At 50.0% G+C, this 20,377-nt stretch overlaps 1 protein-coding gene across 1 annotated transcript in view; it reads right to left on the bottom strand.

Annotated features, from left to right (window-relative positions):
- GALNT17 (polypeptide N-acetylgalactosaminyltransferase 17) overlaps positions 1-20,114 on the bottom strand; it is a 212,941-nt gene extending 192,827 nt beyond the window's left edge. The window contains exon 1 of the mRNA XM_051809588.1: positions 19,769-20,114. Coding sequence (XP_051665548.1) covers positions 19,769-20,006 — 238 coding nt within the window. The 5' untranslated portion in view covers positions 20,007-20,114. The remainder of the gene's footprint in view (positions 1-19,768) is intronic.
- Between the last annotated feature and the right edge of the window lie 263 nt (positions 20,115-20,377).

Here is a 20,377-nt window from a genome sequence, read left to right as displayed (position 1 = left end):
TGGCCCAAGTGTCCCCTCCTTATTTTGGGCCTGGGTGCAGCTCCAGTCAGCTCCAGTTAAAACCAAAAAAGCAGAGGTATAAATAAAAATGGAGCAGCACAAAGCAACAGGATATCAAAGATTTAAAAAATGCTTTTTACAGATGAGAAATAAAGGAGGACTCTCCACTCTGGAAAGAAGGCAGATGAGCTCAGAGGACAGGAGAGAACTCTGCCATGCTGAATGATAAAAAGAAAGGAAGATTCCTCATTGCACCCCCCCAGAAGTTGAGAGCACTTCAGAAGTTACCAGGGAGCAAGTTCACACTGAAGAGGGGACATTTAGGTGGGATATTGGGAAGAAATTGTTCCCTGGGAGGGTGGGGAGGCCCTGGCACAGGTTGCCCAGAGAAGCTGTGGCTGCCCCACCCCTGGAAGTGTCCAAGGCCAGGTTGGACAGGGCTTGGAGCAACCTGGGCTGGTGGAAGGTGTCCCTGCCCATGGCAGGGGGTGGCACTGGATGAGCTTTTAGGTCCCTTCCAGCCCAAACCATTCTGGGATCCTATTCCATAGGAATGTCTCCAGAGAGGGGGACTCCACAACCACCCTGGGCAGCTGTTCCAGGGCTCTGCCACCCTCCAGGGAAAGAAACTCTTCCTCATGTTGAGGTTTCCTCTCTGCACTGCGTCAATAAACTCATTTTTTACATATGTTCCTTAAAGCAGGCCACAGACTTCCTTTGGACTTCTCAGATTTGGGAAGAATGGAGGTTAAAAGGAGCTGAGTTTTGACTGAAAGAAAAAGAAATGTTATTAAAAAGCAACAGGGGACAGTAATTGCACAGAACAAAGTTGTTACAGGAGCATTAATGCCCCGAGGTGGCTGTGAACAGGCTTTTCTCACCTACTCCTCAGTGCCTAATTTTTAACTTAGTTCACAGATCCTGCCAAATTCCTAAAGGGCTTTGTAAATTCAGCATATGGCTCCAGTGAAACACAACTACCCACAGGGCAGGGCTCCTCAGGCAGACACAACCACACACACCCTGCTCTCCCAAAGTATTTGTCACTGCACAGGGAGAGCAAAGCAAACTTTTGAGTGCCTTCCCTGACTAGATGAAGGAATCTTCATTTGCACATGAACTTGTTGAGCAGCTCAGCTCAGGTGAGACTGTTTGATGGCACACACACATGGCACAGACACACAGCTCCACGTGTCTCCTGGCTACCAAACCAGGAGGTGCAAAACCAGGAGCAAACACACCTCATCTCCCACCCTCTGCTCCAACACGTCTCCCGGGGCATCCCTGGACCTGCTGTGCCCTTTGGCAGTTCCCCACAGGGATGTTCCTGTGCCTCAAGAGTCCCAGAGCAAGGCACCTGCTCCTCCTGCTGTAAGGGAGGCAATGAAGGAGATGGTGCAGATTTCCCACCCATTTTGAACCACAATTAACATTCCCACAAAGCCCTGGCTGGAATTGTGTCATCTCCCAGAACCCTCTGCACCCAGCTGAGCTCCACCTCAGCTGCAAAGCCAACAGGAGGCTTCTGACACCAAGTGGATTCTTGTAGGACAAACCTTTCCTGACTCCCAGCTCCCTGTCAGGTGAGTGTCAGGTGAGGGCTCAGCCAGGGGAGCGCTGATGCAGAGACTTGAGATTATATAAATAAATAAAGAGCCCATTTTCCCTCTCCCCCTCCCTCTAAGTAGGTCACTCTGCCTGCTATGGAAATCAGCTCCTCTTCAAAGCAGGTTGGCTTGTCTCCTTATCTCCTTAATGTAAGAGCTGTGCAAAGCATTGTAAGAGCAAAGGGTAATTTCAGCCTAATTTGATTTATTCCTGGTATGGGTATAAATATGAGACTGTATTTACTTGCCAAAAAAAAAAACCCCACACCCTTGAGACACAAAAATGAAGGACAGCTGGCAGGTATCTGCCATACAGGTAGTTCTGAAGGTGCTCCACAGCTACAATCCCATGTCCCTGACAGGTGACACAGTGCAAAAGGATAAAAAGGGCTTTCATGACCCAGCAAGGAGAAAAAAGAAGAAAAAAAATCCCTTGAATTAGACTGTCAAAGCTCCAGGGAGTGATGTGAGAGAAGCCCAGCTTACAGCAATTTCAGCCTGAAAATTAGGCCCTACCTTTTTATTTCTTCAGCCCAGCACAGAGCTTTCCAATTTCTACTGGCAATGAATGAGGCACGTGAGCAAAGCCTCATCCTCACCCTGCTGAAGCCCCTGGAAACAATGCAGATGTTTCCACAAAGATGAAAGGGAGTTCTTTGGGTATTTCCCAGCCCATCCCCATGAAGGGGTGCAGGCAGGACCCACTCCTCAGAATTTACAGGCTGGGCTCAGGGTTTAAAACCCTACCAGGGGTTTCATAGAAACCCAGAATGGTTTGGGTTGGAAGGAACCTTAAAATCACCCAGTTCCACCCCCTGCCATGGGCAGGGACACCTTCCACTAGCCCAGGTTGCTCCAACCTGGCCTTGGACACTCCCAGGGATGGGGCAGCCACAGCTTCTCTGGGCAACCTGTGCCAGGGCCTCCCCACCCTCACAGCCAACAATTCCTTCCTGATATCCCATCTAACTCTGCCCTCTGGCAGTGGGAAACCAGTCCTCTTTGTCCAAAGTCCCTCTCCAGCTCTCCTGGAGCCCCTTTAGGCACTGGAGAGGGCTCTGAGATCTCCCAAAGCCTTCCCTCCTCCAGGCTGAACAGCCCCAGCTCTCCCAGCCTGGCTCCTTAGAACAGGGAATATTCAAGGAATACCAAGTGCCTGTGCTGTGCCCATGCAGACTCACACAACACCTTCCTGCTGATCAAACCAAGCCAGCTGATTCCAGCCCAGGTCACTGAACAGACAAGTGACACAAGTGACACATTGGGATCTGAGCTCAGATGGGCATCCCAGGCTCCGGCAGCCAGCAGGGATGGTGCTGCCACACAGCTCCTTCTGGGAAGCTCCTTTTGGGTGCCTGGTAGGACTGAGTGTCCACAGCACAGGGAATGCAACTAAAGGCATGAAAAGAAACCCCAGTGCTCACAGGAGGCAAACTCTGGAGAAGTTCTACCTAATAACATCCAAAAACTGAGCCAAAGAAAATGAACCACAGAAACATCATTATTGCTTGAATGCCCCTATCAGCAATTTTGTTTTAAAAAATAAACTAAAAATCAGCATTTTTAAAGTCAAGTATAAAGGAAGTTCCTTAGACTGGAAAAGCTGTTGCCTTATGCACCTCTGAAGATTATCACTGGTACAAGCTCCTGACACAGCAGGCTGAGCAAAGTTCTCCTGACTCCCAATTGTGCAACTTCAGCCTGTTCTTTTGCTCCATTGATCCAGTCAGAAGATTCCTGGATCAGCTCTTTTCCCCCTCCCCAACTTCTTGAGTTTCTACTCTCAAGGCTTTAAGCCAAAGCTCAGCGTGGGGGTGTGAGAGATGCCAAGGAAGGAGCAAAAGAAAGGAAAAACATCTCTTGGTTTTTTAATGCTCCTGGATGAAAGGGAGGCTGCAGGTTAAATGCTGCCTCTCACAGCAGCTGCATTTTGCCCTCTAGACTGCAGAGAAGGAGCCTGTGGTTAAAAGCAGCATGAAATGGGCTCAGCAAACAGGTCAAGCCACACGAGGTGTGTGCAGGAGGGGCTGGTCGTGGCTGGCAACGTTCAGCCCCACGTCGTACCCCCAGCCTCTTCTCCCGAGCCAGAAGGAATTATTTCACAGGATGTGAAGTGGGCAGATGGTATTCAAAGCTCTCACTTTCACTCAAGCTTCCTGAAGAGGTTAAGGATTTGGTTCCAGACCTGAGTCCACTGCACTCAACCCCAAAGCACTGCCCTGGACGTGCTCATGAGCTCAGGACAAAACGAGCTCCTGCCAAAAACGGAGGTTCCAAAAAAACCCACCATAACTGCAACAGGCCTGGAGGCTTCTGGATTGGGAAAGAGCATTATTAATATTAATACATATCATTTCACAGGAGGCAGAAACACAGAAAATAGACAGCACTGTGCCTTAAGCCCTGGAATCAACCGGGATTTTTGGCAGCACATGCTGCAGAAGACAGTAGCAGCTGTCAAGTCACAGCTGGAGCTGCCTCTAGTGAAGGTGATTGAGAAATGGGATTAAGAAAAAACAAAAAAAGCACAACAGGTAAAATCCAAGGCAAAATAAAATGCAAAGAGAACAGACAACTGAGGTTTCCTTGCTTGCAGAGCACTTAAATAGCTCTGAGTTGCATTTTTTCCTTTAAGCGCAGCCCCAGACTAACTTACACTTTCCAAGTTCTTTGTTTTAGCTCTTCTATGACATTCTCAGTTCTCTGCTTTGCAGGGAGATCCATCACACTTACAAGGCTGTGGTGGGGTGACCCTGGCTGGGCACCTGGTGCCCACCAAAGCTGCCCTGGCACTGTCCCCAAGCTGAGCAGGGCACAGGGAGCACAGGGAAAGGCTCAGGGGTGGGATAAGGGCAGGGAGAGATCCCTCCCCAGCTCCTGTCATGGCCAAACAGACTCAGCTTGGGGCAATTACTTTCATTTATAACCCATCAAACCAGAGGAGGACAATGAGAAATAAAACCGAATCTTGAAGCACCTTCCCCACACCCCTCCCTTCTTCCTGGGCTCAGCTCCACTCCTGATTCCTTCTCCCTCCTCCTCCCCAGTGGCTCAGGGGGATGGGGAATGGGAGCTGTGGGCAGTGCACACCTTGACTCTGCTGCTCCTTCCTCCCCAGGGGTTGGACTCCTCACACTCTGTGGGATCCCTCCCTGGGGAGAGAGTTCCCAGGAACTGCTCCAGTGTGGATCCCTTCCCACGGGGTCAGTCCTTCAGGAACTGCTCCAGTGTGGATCCCTTCCCACGGGGTCAGTCCTGCAGGAACTGCTCCAGGGTGGATCCCTTCCCACGGGGTCAGTCCTTCAGGAACTGCTCCAGGGTGGATCCCTTCCCATGGGGTCAATCCTTCAGGAACTGCTCCAGGGTGGATCCCCTGCAGGGTCACAGGTCCTTCCAGCAAACCTGCTCCACGTGGGCTCCTCTCCCCATGGATCCACAAGTCCTGCCAGGCCCCTGCTGCAGCACAGGCTCCCCACGGGCTCACAGCCTCCTTTGGGCATCCCCTGCTCCCTGGGGGCTCCTCCCGGGCTGCAGGGGGGTCTCTGCTCCCTGTGGACCCCCGTGGGCTGCAGGGACACCTCAGCTCTGGTGCCTGAAGTGCCTCCTGCCCCTCCTTCTGCACCAACCTTGCTCTCTGCACAGTTCATTCTCTCACACGTCCTCACTCCTCCCTTCTCCAGCTGCACTGGGGCAGTTTGGGGGTTTTTCCCCCCCTCCTTAGCTCAGTTACCCCAGAGGTGCTGCCACAGCCCCTGCTGGGCTCAGCTTGGCCAGCAGCAGCTCCATCCTGGAGCCATCTGGGACACAGGGGAAGCTTCCAGCAGCTCCTCACAGAAACCACCCCTGGACCCCCCCTGCTACCAAACCCTTGCCCTGCAAACCCAGAACAAAGGTCAGTGGCCTCACAGCATCTGTGTGGCCTTAAACGAGTTCACCTGGTCCCACCACATCATCCCTTGGAGCAGCAAAATGGACCATGAAAAAACCACCCTGCTCTTTTCTTTCTCACAGCCTGGAGCTGCTGTCCAGGCTGGGACCTCTCAAACAGCCACACCTGCCCTATTATAACTTTTTTTGGAAAATCCTAAGGATTAAAAAACAAACAAAAAAAAAGACACACAGAGCAGGAACTTCCAAATCAAAAAAAGGCTCCACAGCCCCCACCCTGGGGGAGTTTATACCACTGATCCTCACTGAAAATATAGGTGTTCTCCAGCACTGCTGCTCCTCTGCCACATCTATTTCTGTTTCCACTGGGGACCTGTATATCAAAAACCTAATAAAGAACAGTATTAGGTGAGCACTTCATTCCAACCTCCAAAAATCACCAATCCCACGCAATACTCCTTAAAAAAAAAAAAAAAAAAAAAGAGTCACCAGCAGATATCTTGAAACTAGGACAGCTGCAGCATTTAAAACACCTACTACAAATGCAAACTACTCTGGCACATCATAATTAGTAAATGGCAAATATTAGGAGTTATGGGGAAAGAGATCGTTACAGCAGATTTTAATAGCCCAGCATTTCATGCATTTGATGTGGAAATGCAGTCAGCACACACTTGGAGCATTAAACCTACATTAAGAAACAAACTGCTTCATTTCTGGAGTCGTAAAAACAAAGGTTAAATATCTGCTTGAGCACAAACCCTGTAATTTTTCCACAGCGACTGTATTGTTTTGCTTTGCACAGCTAATAATCCCTGCCCTGCTTTGTCCCCACTCATCTCCTGAGCACTCACACTGGAATCAGCACAGCAGCACTAACACCCAAGAACCACATTTGCCAGGAAGGTTTCTGGATGTACCTTTTTATCTTTTTACTTACGTTGCATCTATATAAAATAATCAGTTGAAAATACACTCTTTTTTTTTTTTGTAGACAGACGTTTTTCCACTCCTTGTAACAAAATTAAGCAAGTGCACGGCATCCAAATATTCCTGAAGCAATCCAGAGATCCCCCTGTTCCCTGGGGGCACTGCTCACTGCCAGGACACCCTGTCCCATCCCATGCCCCCTCTCTCCCTATCAATTCCCATGGTGCCCATCCAGTCAGTCTCCTCATCCTCCCCCTCCTCTGCTCCTGTGGTTTCTCAGCCCTGTTTTTACTGAACCCCATTTTTCAATCCCTCCCCTCTTTTCCCTTTTTGTCTCTCCATGGGAACGCTGATTCATGTTCCTGGTCCATGGAACAGGCTCCCCAGGGCAGTGGGCACAGCCCCAAGGCTGCCAGAGCTCCAGGAGCATTTGGACAACACTCTCAGGGACAGGGTGGGATGGTTGGGGTGTCTGTGCAGGGCCAGGGGTTGGACTGGATGGTCCTTGTGGGTCTCTTCAAGCTCAGGAGATTCTATGATTCTTCTCATACATCATTTCCAAAAAACATCTGGATCAGTTTGCTGGGATTAAAGATAAACATGATCTTGACAATATCTGACCACCTCAGTCTAACTGGAGAAATTATGGACAAATTAATGCAGTTTCTCATGATGGAAAAGGCTGGGCAGCCTAAAATAAAGTGCTAGCAGAGGTGTCTGCACCTGGACCTGCAGCTTTGGAGTGAGCCTGGATATTCCAGTCCAACTTCTCTGGATATCCAAACCCAGCAATTGTAATTGGAGCTGGGTATTTCTGGATACGCAGAGCTGGACATTTAAGAGAATTCCAGGATTTTCCAAACAGCACAAATCGTGGTGGAGGCCTCCAATGGGGATGTCCTGTCTAAATTTCATCCCTTCCCTCTCACTGCCTGTGTCCTGCCTGCAGCCTGGCAGGCAGTCCTAATTTGCAAGGTCTGGTGCTGTTCCACAGGATCAAACAGGCAGCATCAGTAGCCAGGAAAATTTGCAGCAGGAACAGAGCATTAATTAGGACTTGGAAGTTGAGCAACTTACTAAGAAAAGACTGATAAAAGTGTGAAGTCTCATTTTACTGACTAACCCCTTTCATGTCTGTGCAGAGCAGCAATTAAACTCCCCCAGAAAGTCACTTATTGATTCAGTGCTTGATCCAAAGGCAACTCAAGTCAATATGACCTGACCCCAGTAATACCTTCCATGTAAGACACTGTAAAAGGCAGTTACTGCCTTTGGACACTCCTGACGGGCAGGTTTCTGCAGGAAAGCTCTCTGTGTGCCCCAAACCCACGTGCATGACCCAGCTCTCACACTGCCCCTTCCTCACACACCACCAATCTAACACCCCACATCTGAACCGTCCCCCTTCATGCCAGAGAAAGCAGCTCCCCCACCCCTGGTCCACTGGGCAATTACTAATTTAATTCTCTATATATTCCAGTTTTGTTTCTGACCTCCCAGCTGCAGAGCCTAAAGCCCAGCTCTGCCCCTCTGGGTGTTGCACAGGGTCCATGCAATCAGCTCCTCCCAAGGAGCTCCTGCCCCACCAGAGCACCCTCTCCTCCAAACTGGCCCTTCTGGTTGCTCCACCTTCCCACACCCAGGGTCCCCCTGTGCATCCTTTTGGGAACTGGTGCATGGTGGATATTTCCCTAATTTTGAACCAAACCTTGCAGGTTTCCCATAACTCACAGGAGCAAGTAAAGCTTCTGGAGGCAGAGACCCCGAGGAGGACACAGACCTGCTGCCTGTCCCTCCCCAGCCCTCCAAGCCCACAGAGACCCTTCAGCCCCAGCCCCTGGCTCAGCACTGGTGCTCCTGGATGAACCCCTGGCCCAGCCTTCTTCCCTCACTGCTCCTGCAGTCCTCTCTCACTCCAGCTCCACTGGCTCATCTTCCTGCCCTGGGTTGGTTTTACACCCAGGGGCTTGTTGGGCACTGCCCAGGCTCCCCAGGGCAGTGGGCACAGCCCCAAGGCTGCCAGAGCTCAGGGAGGGTTTGGACAACACTCTCAGGCACAGGGTGGGATTGCTGGGGTGTCTGTGCAGGGCCAGAGGTTGGACTGGATGATCCTTGTGGGTCCCTTCCAGCTCAGGATATTCCATGATTCTATTATTTCATTTTCTAACATATCTCCCCTTCAACCCAGTTCACGTGTAATAATATAGACTGAAACCAACTTGAGTTTTAAATCCAAAAGTGACAGGGAATTAACACAACTTTAGGCCTAATTCCCCCCCCCCCTTCTGCCTCATTCTGTTGCATGATTTGTCTGGTTTGGGCACAGCCTGTTTCTCACTGGTTTATAGCACCAAATAACTGGGAAATGAACCTGTCAGGGGTCCTGGGCAAGGTCACAGTGTAAGGGAGGAGGAATCACTTCATGGAGGCTCCATTCCAGCAGCTGGGTATGGATACCCAGGAAGCTCCAGCTGGACAGGAGGAAGAACTTCTTCCCTGGGCAGTGCCCCAGCTCTGAACAGGCTGCCCAGGGAGGGGCTGGAGTCTCCTCCCTGGGGAGATTCCAGAGCCCTCTGGACACAATCCTGTGCCCTGTGCTCTGGGCTGGCCCTGCCTGAGCAGGGAGGTGGCACCAGTGACCCACTGGGGTCCCTTCCAGCCTGACCCACCCTGGGATTCTGTGTGATTCCATGAGGAATAAGAAGGGAACATTTCTCCTTCCTCACTTTTTCTTTTCCCACCTCTTTGAATCCAGTTCCAAGTATCTTCAAATAACCAAAACTCTTCTGCAATGTTTCCTCATACCATTCACCACACAAAACCCTCTTTATCTCCTCCTCCCCTTGAGACAGCCACCCAGTAAGACATGAGGGAACTTCCATCTCTAACTTGTACATTTTTTCAAATATTATTCTAAGTGACTTGTCCAGCATCACACTAAACATCAGAGGAAAAAACTGATCCCCAACCCTTTCCTGCTGGATCCTGCTGCCCTTCATAGTGCCACCAGTCCCTGCTGATGACAGGAATAACAACTTCAAGCAAACTGAGATCCCACATGATGGCATTTGGTCTGCACTTAGCAAAGGGAAAAGTACAACATGGCCTCAGCCTTGACTACAGGTTTACACAAGTGTAGTGGTTATTACTGCAATAAAATCTAGAGGAACGGGGCTTTTATGTTCCCAGCTATTTAAAGCACTCAAGTGTTCCATGACACCTCACTGAAGGTGGCAAAAAATAAAAACACACAGAGGTCAACAAAACTTATTTAAAACCCAATAATGGAATATAAGTGAGCTTTAAAATTCATTAAATGGCTTTTCACTCTTTTATTCTCCTCCTTCACTTTGTGTTTTTAAAGTATGATCAAGCAAGTGCTTTGGAAGAATTAGTAGTAATTTGGTGCAAATGTGAGTGCTCTTCTGATTGAATTGAAAGTGTAATATGGGCAAAGACCCAGAAAGAAATTCTAATTGTTATTTTAAAATTAACCTTCTCACTTCATCTTTATCCTCTCAGCACATGCACAACCATGGTGGGCCATTACCCTCCCTGAGATACAAGCAAATGAAGATTAAAACTAAGGTTAAATCAATTCTGACAACCATCAGGTAAGAGACCTTGCTTGCCTCTGATGCAGCTTGAGGAAACACCAGAATAACTCAGCTGAGGCACTGCTGGTGTCTGTTAATCCACTGTTGATTTTCTCTCTTATAAAGGGTTTGCTGCTTTCTGTACCTCAGCAGCGCTTGGACGTGCCAAGGAAAAGCAATTTGGATTCCCATTGCCCACAGACACAAAAAGGCCAGGCTGTTACAGCAAGGAGATGGGAGAAAAGAAAGTCCTGTATCTAATTTAGGTGCTGGGGAACAGAGCCAGAGGGAGCAAAGATGCCCAAAGGTGGCACAGGGCAGGGCCCAGCTCTTGCCACCCAGAGCCTTCCCCTTCCAGACACAGGGAAGTGCCGGTGCTGGGAAACCTCACCTCAAACCATGGGAAGGACACGACACTAAACAGCTTTAAACTGAAGGAAGAAAGGTGTAGATGAGATATAATGAAGAAATCCTTCCCTGTGAGGGTGGGGAGGCCCTGGCACAGGCTGCCCAGAGAAGCTGTGGCTGCCCCATCCCTGGAAGTGTCCAAGGCCAGGTTGGACAGGGCTTGGAGCAACCTGGGCTGGTGGAAGGTGTCCCTGCCCATGGCAGGGGGTGGGACTGGATGAGCTTTAAGGTCCCTTCCAACCCAAACCATCCTGGGATTCTAAGTCATTTCCACTTGCACACAAGCTGAGGGTACTAAAGGAGAAGGGGACCAAGGATTCCCCTTCCCTCCTCAGCACCCAGTGCTGACATGTCACCCCGGTGGTTTTAGGGTGCTGACATTAAGTCCCCACATGCACCAAGGCAGGTCAGCCTGGTGTGACTTAATGGGTGTGACACAATGGGTGTGACACAGCCCTGGAGTTTCAGGGATCATTCCTTTTCCCTCTCAGCAGGAAGGATGGTGCTCTTGCACAGCAGCCAAGGAAGATCCCTATTTTTAACAAACCCATTAATGGCGAGTTATCATATTACTCCCACACTGGAGACCCTGGGACGCTGTAGGTGTTTCCTGTTCCGAGGCAAAACAAGTGCTGTGACATGGCAGACAGCCCTTGGATCACTGCCTGGGGGGCTCAGGTATCAGAGTGAATCCCAGGGAGTGAATCCCTGGGAGGGCAGGATCACAGGAACCAGGACTCGTTGCACAGCGTGAGCGCCGAGCGTGGGGTTTGGAAAATGGAAAAGGCAAACTGGGATTTTTTTATCCAGCTCACAGGGAATCTTCTTTCTTTTTCAGACAACTTCGCATCTCCCCAAGGATTCCAAACATCAGAGCCCTCAGCTGCACCCAGGGCAGGGGGTGTGATGGCTCAGCTCTCTCCTCACTGTTTTACGTCAGGCTCTCGTTGCATGATTCCCGCATTATTTTTAGACAACCATCAGGGAATGTCAGAATGTGGGTCGATAGCTATTAGATTTATAGGCACAACTAGCAAGGCTTGTAGCAATGAGATGTAAAGCATTCAACAATTCCTTGAAGAAATCTGACCGTGGGGACTGAGGGCTAAAAAAATACAGTCGCTTGTACTCCCAAAACTGTTTAGGAAAAATCATCTCGTGCCACTTGGATACATCACTGGAGTTCAATCACTGCTGTTGACTCACAGGAGGGTCAATGCTCTGAGTATTCAGTTTAAACAGCCTTTTGCAGGCTTCCACAAGGATGTCTTACCCCAAAAAAGCCTTCTTTTAAAATGTAATCTATCAACTGCAGGATGTCCTCAGCCATCCTGGGGCTCAGGTGTATCTGGAGGAGCTGGGAGCTGGCAGCCTGCCACAACATCTGGACCAGATGTTCCATTTTAGGTAAAGATTAGTGGCACAAATCACAAAATTAGTCAAACCTCTTTAAGTACCTGGGCAGGCACATTTCTGTTTGCTGTTGTGCTGTGCCTTGTTAACAGGCAGGTTTGCTCCCAGACAGCACGTGCTTCCCACCAGGAGCGGAGGAAGGAGGGAGGATGGTGGCCTGGAGTAGACCAGAGGACTCCCCAGAATCCAAGGATATGCCTAAAGCCAACTTCATCCCTCTGTCCTGCCTGGCCAAGGCAGAAGATCTCCAAGATGGCAAGCATGGGACTGTACTCTCAGCAGTGCCTGCTGCCATCCCAAAGGCTTTGGGGTATCCAAAGTGCTTTGTGAGCCCCTCGGGTGTGACACTGCACCCAGGGCTGAGTCCTGCCCTTCTGGAGAGGCAGCTGGAAGCCAGGCAGGATGACCCCAGGCACTGAAATATCACAGAATCCCAGAATATGCTGAGCTGGGAGGGACCCCCAAGGATCACGGAGTCCAACCCTCAGCCCTGCACAGGCCCAGCCCCAAGAGTCACCCCCTGTGCCCCAGAGGATCAGCCAAACCCTCCCTGAGCTCTGGCAGCCTTGGGGCTGTGCCCACTGCCCTGGGGAGCCTGGGCAGTGCCAAACCAGCCTCTGGGGGAAGAACCTTTGCCTGAGATCCCACCTGAGCCTGCCCTGACACAGCTCCAGCCATTCCCTGGCTGCTGTCCCTGGTCCCCCCAGAGCAGAGCTCAGTCCCTGCCCCTCCTCTGCCCCTGCCCAGGAAGGTGGAACTGCACTGAGGTCTCCCCTCAGTCCCCTCTGCTCCAGCTGAACACACCAAGTGCCCTCAGTGTCCTCACACACCTTCAAATCAAGGCCCTTCCCCATCCTCATTCCCTCCTTTGGACATTCTCTAACAGCTTAATATCTTTCCTAGATGTCCGTGATTTCCAAATACATCCAACTCCAAATGTCTCTCACTGGTGACACAATAGCACATTACTGATCCAGACTGAAAATCACATAATTACAGCACCTTTCTGGGGTTTTTGCATCCTTAGAAAGATATTTCCAAGATCTGCCTGATTAAGTAGGCAGGATAAATGTAACGTTCCTTTGTCATTTCACCAACAGGGTTCTGCTTCTCCGTTCATTTATTAATATGCAAAAATAAAATACCACCCTTGTCACCATTTTCTGGTCACTGCAGTTGCATCTCATGAATCCTGTGTTGTCTGTGCATGACAAATGTGTTAGTGGCTTATTACTCATTCATTGCCAGTGACAGGGAATATTCGGATCACGATGCCAAACAACTATCAAACCCAAAAGTTATCTATCAGTTCCTCATCAGCTGGTTGTAAACTAACTGTCACAATAATGTCTAAGCTTCCAGATGCTTCCTAAATGACTGTCTTAAGCCTCATATTTTAATTATATTGTTTCTCTAAGAAGTATTTCCTTTATTCACTCTTTGATGGGTATCAGACCCAATTCCTGTGGCCCTGCTGAGAGTGATTTAGAGGCTGCAGCTCAAGGTGTCTTGAGCTCTCTCCTGCACTTAGGAAGTTTAAGCTGGGAACTTCTAAAAGCAGGTACTGAATCTGCATAATTTGTATTATTCCTAATGGGGAATTAGGAAACCAAATCTGTCAGGTATATAACAAATGTTAAAGCAGCAATTTTTATCAAGTTGCTATAAAATATATAAAGCCATACAACATAATACAGTTGGTTTCTACTTCAGGACTATACATCATAGTTGTGGGACTGACATGGAAAGAGCATCCCAGCTCCTGTGGGACACAGTTAACACAGCAGTCAGACCCCATCACCTCTCACTTATCTCCACATCACCATTTCTTCAGTCAAAGATTTCACCCAGCGAGCCTGTACTCTTATAAAGAGCTATTTGATTTCAATAACATGCTTAAGGTTTGGGCCCTTCTGCCTACAAACAGCTTTTCCTCACCCTCAGTTATTTACACAGTTATTTATCTTATTCAGAGAATTTCTTAGCTTTTTAGTTAATGTACTACCTACCTGTTAAAATCTCAGTATTACTGGTCTGTGGGTGTAGTGCTATTACAAACTACTAACTGCTGATAGAACCACTTTTAATCTGCCTTATTTCCATACATAATTTCTATGGTCAGTAGTTAGCTAAGTCTGTAATGTGTTTGGAGGATGATAAGTGTTATAGAAGATAAGCATTATCTTATCCTTATGGGAAGCAAATCCACATATCTATAAAGTGGTTTAAGTTAATTAAGAGCCACTTTACAAGGGCGAGAGCAAGAGCCTGTTAAGGGCTGTGGTTCAGTATCAGCCTCCGTGTCCATGTGCAACCCTCCCAAAGTTAATTTCCTAATTGGATAAGCAGATGAGAGCACAGTCAGGGAGCAGGAGGCTGCTGGCAGGAGCTCGGTCCTGTCTCAGCATGTGCAAATCATTCCATGTGCAAAAGCACAGATGCAGGTTTCTCTAAAAACTGAATATAGGCTTATTTCACCACCGAGGAATGTAAAGTTCCTCTTCAACTTTTAACAGTTGGTAAAAGCAGCAGTTTACTCTGTGCATTTCTTTAGGGAAAGAGCTTGCTCTGCTCCCCCCTTTCCTGACCAGCTTCACTTCAGCACTTCTTCATCACTGCTCTCTTTTCTCAACAATTTGCAAATGCCTTTTATTCTCCCTGATCTTTTACGACATCAAGCTGGAGCAACCTGGTCTAATGGAAGGTGTAACCTGGGCTAGTGGAAGGTGTAACCTGGGCTAGTGGAAGGTGTCCCTGCCCATGGCAGGGGGTTGGGGGTGGATGGTCTCTAAGGTCCCTTCCAGCACAAACCATCCTGTGATTCTATGACCTGCTGTGAATTCACAAAGTAAAATTTAACAGAAGAGCTCAGGGTAAGTCAGCAATGCCCTTTCATGGTGTTTTCTGCCTTACCAATATTTGGCTCGAAGTAAAGACTTTCCATACTATTTTCCACACTATTCAGATGCCACATTATTCTTGTCTCGCTGACAAAACTCAGCTGCTGTTGTGTATCCACCAAAAACCACTAGAGAGGGAGTTTAGAGCCTTCACTCTCCTCAGAGGCTTTAATCCAGAGCCAGACCCCCTGAACATGGACAGGCAGGTGTTTGTCCCAGCCCAGCTGGGTGGAAGGTTGCTCAGGTAACCAGGGACCAGCAGAAGGGATCAGCTGCCATCTGTTCAAGGTGGCAGATACAGGTGATGGCCTCCCCACACCCAGGCCCGGGGTTTATTTAGAGTTCTCTCCCTCCTGCACTCCTTGTTCTCAAACTGGCAGTTTTAATGACTGAAGTATTTATATATTGACCTCAAGAGCTTCTGATGCACAGAGTTCAGAGGAGGGGATTGCAGGGTCAGATGCAGATGGAGGGGGAGACAGGACAACACACCAAATCAGACCCAGGCTCTTTGCTCCTGCCTGGGATGAACACTCAGCACTGGAGCAGCCCCAGAGCAGTGCACACATAAGGGAACCTGCTGATGGACCCTGCACACATAAGGGAACCTGCTGATGGACCCTGCACACATAAAGAAACCTGCTGATGGACCCTGCACACATAAAGAAACCTGCTGATGGACCCTGCACACATAAGGGAACCTGCTGAGGGACCCTGCACACATAAGGGAACCTGCTGAGGGACCCTGCACACATAAGGGAACCTGCTGAGGGACCCTGCACATCCCACCCAGCCGGGTGTCCAACTTCCCAAAGCTCCTCCTGCCCAGGGCATCCCCACCCTCATCCTCTCTCCTCCTAGGAGGGGGGTAAACACACCCTGCCCTGCTGTGAACATCTCCCATGCCAGGGTGGGATCCAGGACACCTTCAAGAGCATGAAGGGAGGTGGAAGAGGGTAATGCAAGAGCTCAAGGAAGCCACTCAAAAGCTACCTGGGCAATTCCCTGTGGGAGGAAGGGAAAGGAGCCACTTCTCACCACACAACAGGCAAGGGACCCATCCCACTGAGGGGTCTCACAGTGAGCAGTGTCTTTGTACACATGACACAAACATCAGCTTTCCTCCAGCCATGGCACTCATCCTACAGGCCAGTCTGATGCCAGAAAGTTGGCCCCCCTTTGCTGTCTCAGGATCCTGTAAATGCCCAGTTTCTCAAACGCCTCATGGTCACTCATGGGTTCCCACAGGACCCCAGAGGAATGGGAATGGATAAAGGCAGACCCCGAGATGAGCTCAGCTGGGCTGAGCATGGTGCCAATAACACCAAGAACGTGGGTTTGATCCCATATGGGCCATTCACTCACTGATCCCTGTGGGTCCCTTCCAACTCAGAGTACTCTGTGATTCTGTGACTCTGCCCAGCCCTTCCCAGGAAGCCCATGGCTCCTGCCAAAGCTGGATGCTCTCTCCTGAGTCTCTGTTCCCTCCAGCTCCTCACTCCCTACCCGGTCACATAAGCACAGAAACCCTCTCTTTGCAAACACAGCAACAAACTGAAAAGTTCATTTGTGTGAATCTCCATAAAGTTGGAGATAATCTGGACCACAATTTGTACTTATGTAAATGTCAGCACACAGAAAAAATAGGTTTGGATCAAAAAGACAAGTTGTAGCTAATACCCAAAGTAAAATACACACTTTCCTCTCTGCCCTTCATTAGCTTTCTCTGAACATCTGCTGAACAAGAGAATTCCAGCCATAAAAGTGACTCCAGAAATTAAAAATCCTCTGAATTTCCAGATCAGTGCCTGCACATACAAAGCCCTCCATTTCAAAGGGCACCCTCGTCCTTCTGTGTGTGGGAGCCATCTGATTAGAGAGCAGCAAAAAGCAACAGAACAGCAAAAAGCAAACCCCACACAACTTGTGCAATGAATTAGGGAGCAATAATAGACTTCTAGAATGAACAAAGCACACATACAGTTCTCAATCAGGCCACAAGTAGACTAAATAGACAATCTGGGGCAAACCCAAGTCTTTTCATGGGTACTTCATGAATTAGAATGAGGGGAAAACTGCACCAGGCCAGTGCCTGCTGAGGTGACTCCTCGATCCTGTGGAGCATTCCCGGGGTGCTCTTTCAACCCCCATGTGAAACAAGTGGCTGACACAGTGTAGGTTTGTGCACTGCTACCCAAGTTAACTCCAAAACTCTGTGAGACCAGCAAAGTGCATCATCTGGGAAGTGAGGAGGCATCGTGGGAGGCAGGCTGGGTCATGTCTGGGACAGCTCTTCTTGCAGAGAGGAGTGAGAGGCAGCCTGGTGTTATTTCCAGGATGGCCCACCAGAGAACTGTCATTCAAAAAGAGTGATTGTGTCAAATCCTTCCTTTACCAGGCCCAAGGCAGTGTTGTTTAGGTTGTTTTCACGGCCAATGTTTACAGAGATAAATAAATACAGACACATAAAACATGAGGGTTGCTGTACCACAGAGGGCTGTTATTTCCAATATGCTTTACACTACATGACTCACAAACCAAACCCACAGCAATGGTATGATCAGATTGCTCATTTAATCTTTACAGAATGGAGCTTTTTAAGCGATTCAGTTTTTTAAAGATGGCTTCAACTCTCACTGAAACCCAGCCAAGTCCTATAATGCAGAAAAAATCCATAGCTGGCTGCACCCAAACTGGGGGGTAGTTTCTCTCTTCGGCCAAACGCTTCCTGATGCTTCCCAAGGTGCAGATTTTCCACATGCTGCACTACAGGACACTATATTTTACGATTTTGTGCTAAACCATGGGTCAGATTTACAGTGATATACGACCTTACACAACCTCTGGGTGGATTGTTCTGCAGGGGCTTGGCCGAGAGCTCAGGTGGGGTTGGTGAGGCACCAGCACACAACTCCCCCAGCCAAAAATCAAAGAGGAGGAGTGAACTCATGTTTGCACACTCCAAGGGGGCAGCAGGATTTCAGCTTTAGGTTTTCTTCAAGTGCCCAGAAGGAATGATGATCCAGGCACAGAAAATTCCTGGCGGGGGAGCCGGACCAGCCGCTCCCAGGGACTGTCCCAGCACAGGTCACTGTTCCCTTTCAGTGGTGATGGGGGGTTCACCTGGCCCCCACATCTTGCTCTGAACCCCTGTCCTGCTGAAGCACAACACACAGACATCACTCAGAGAACTGGGCACATTGTGCTCCTCTCAAAACCACATGTGCCAAAGATACACTTGACCCAAAGTTACATAAGCACTGTGCCAGAGCTATTTTTTTAGCCAGACTGATCAGTGTTGCTATAAATCACCCCAGGATGTCACATTTATGTGCTCAGCTTTCTGCCTGCCCTAGGAAAACGTCTGTGATATGGGCAAGATCTCTATTCCCTCTCTGCCTCCCCTGGTCTGTAGGTGCATCGCTGCTCCTCGGCGCTGAGCAGGCTCCAGTACAACACCAGAACGTGCTCCCCGTGCCCAGAGCAGCCTGAGGAGAGCACAGAGCTGTCCTGAGCTCCCAGCTCCTCTCACAACCCCAGCCAGCCCCAAGAGCAGCCCCTAGAGCACAGCAGAGCAGGGAGCCACCGAGGAAGGGCAATATCTTATCACTTCAGCTCTCCCTGTGTATTTGTGGGAAGGGCAGACTGCATCATGATTACTTGTCCTAGTCCAAGGTCCTGGTGTGAGGGCTCCTGTCTCGCAGCTATTGCCTGTTTTTAAATAACTGCCTAGATCTCCCCAGCAACTTCTGCCCTAGCAAATCCAGGAGCAGGCAGTTCCACGGTTTGATTATAAATAACGTGCAGCTTTCTACCTTATTCCCTGTTATTCTTACGCTTCACCACATTTGTCAGCCAACAGTGCTGCTCCAACATCTCGTGGTGCCGGGCACAGGCAGGACGGGTTCCTCATGCAAGTGTGTAAGGCAGGAATATAAATAACACTTTCCCGCTTCTCACTGCGCCCAGTGCCATCCCCAAAGCCCAGACAGTGGCTGAGCCAAGGCTGGGCACAGGGAAGGGCACTGCCAACTGGCACAGGGAGGGCACGCTGCGTCCCTGCACCTGCCTCACCTCCCGGGTGCAGAAGTCAGAGCAGCACGAGCTCGGGTTCAGCACTCGGGGCACAGCATCAGCTCCATATTCAAAACTCAGAGAGGGAATCACACTGACATGGCCAAAAAAACATTAACTCTGCTAATTCTGACTCTAGAAAACTTGCAGGTGTTAAAGCTACAGAGGCTGGAAGCAATAAACAGGACTCTTGGTTCAGAGACCAACCCCAGTTGGGAATCTATGGGGAACAACTTGAAAAAAATCAGCTTCCACGGTGAGTGTTTTAATGAGATACCTCAGCCAGATTTCTTATGTCTTTACAATGCGTTTCTCTATCCTGCACAGCATCTTTAAAACTCCCTTTTGACATCTCGGAACTACTGAACCTGGTGAGATTTTAATAGAAATCCCTTTGCTGTGCTATAAAGAGAAGCATTACTTGAGATTTTAATTAGCAGTCGTCAGTGCTGAGCCATAGGAAATACTGAATACTTTGCTTAACTTCACAGAGAAAGTGCCTTTGCTTTCTGACCTTCTGCACTCCAACGATGCAACACACTTGAGCCATTTAAAAACTCCTTTCCAAAAACCCAACTCCGGAGGAGTAAAAGCCATTCCCTCAATCAATACACACTGTGCTCCTCCAACCCATGTTCGCCCACTGCACACCCTGCTCGTTTGATGCAGAAATCGTGCCTCTGTCATCTCCTGACCGCTGCTCTAAATCTCAAAGGCAGCATTCTGTTATTACGATTTCCTCCCATCCTGTGCAAGGTACTCCGGGCTTTAAACACACACGGAACTTGGAAATCAGGTGCTAAACTGATTCAGACCCCGTTTGCACAATAACACAGAGAAAAGCACGGGTCTGGCATGCGAACTTCAAGCGAGCCGGGCACCTGCTCTGAGCCTCGATTCACCACCCACGACCATTCCCAAAAGGCATTTAAAGCAGGAGAACTATTCCTACCATTCAGCTGCCTGTAGACTATGTCTTCTAGGAGCGAGAGCCTCTTCAGCACCGCATCCTGGATGGAGCTGCCGCCGTGGGCTGTCGAGTTGGCCACTTCTGCCCTGGGATGGATGTCATGGAAGGAGTCTCCGCTCTTGGCCGTGATGGGTCTGCACTTGGCCAGGAAGAGGACGAAGCCAGCCACGGCGATGAGGTTCAACACCAGCAGGACTTTGACTCTCCTCAGAGAAGCCATCAAACTTCCCGAGGGGCCCCGCCAGCCGCAGGGCTACGGGAGCGGGCCCCGCTGCGCGCACATCGCGGGGCCGGGGACGAGGCGCGGGGAGCGCGGGGAGCGCGGGGCCGGCGAGCAGCGGGGCCGGCGAGCAGCGGGGCCGGCGAGCAGCGGGGCCGGCGAGCAGCAGAACCGCTCGCCCAGGCTGAGCAGCGGAGCCCGCCCCGCACTATGGCCCCGCAGAGGAGGCGCGGCCGGGGCCGCCCGCCCCGCTCCGCCCGCCGCGCTCCCGCCGCCGCCGCCACTTCATGCCCCGCGCTGGGCGCCCGCGCCGGGGCTGCGGGGCGGCCGCGGGGCCGCCGAGCGCTGCGGCAGCACCGGCATCACCGCCC

This window comes from Manacus candei, unplaced genomic scaffold (genome assembly GCF_025592945.1).
Source record: "Manacus candei isolate 608988 ecotype Guabito, Panama unplaced genomic scaffold, ASM2559294v1 h1tg000076l, whole genome shotgun sequence".
NCBI classification, from domain to species: Eukaryota; Metazoa; Chordata; class Aves; order Passeriformes; family Pipridae; genus Manacus; species Manacus candei.
The sequence above is the reverse complement of the archived record's forward strand: the minus strand, read 5'-3'. Positions and strand labels throughout refer to the sequence as shown.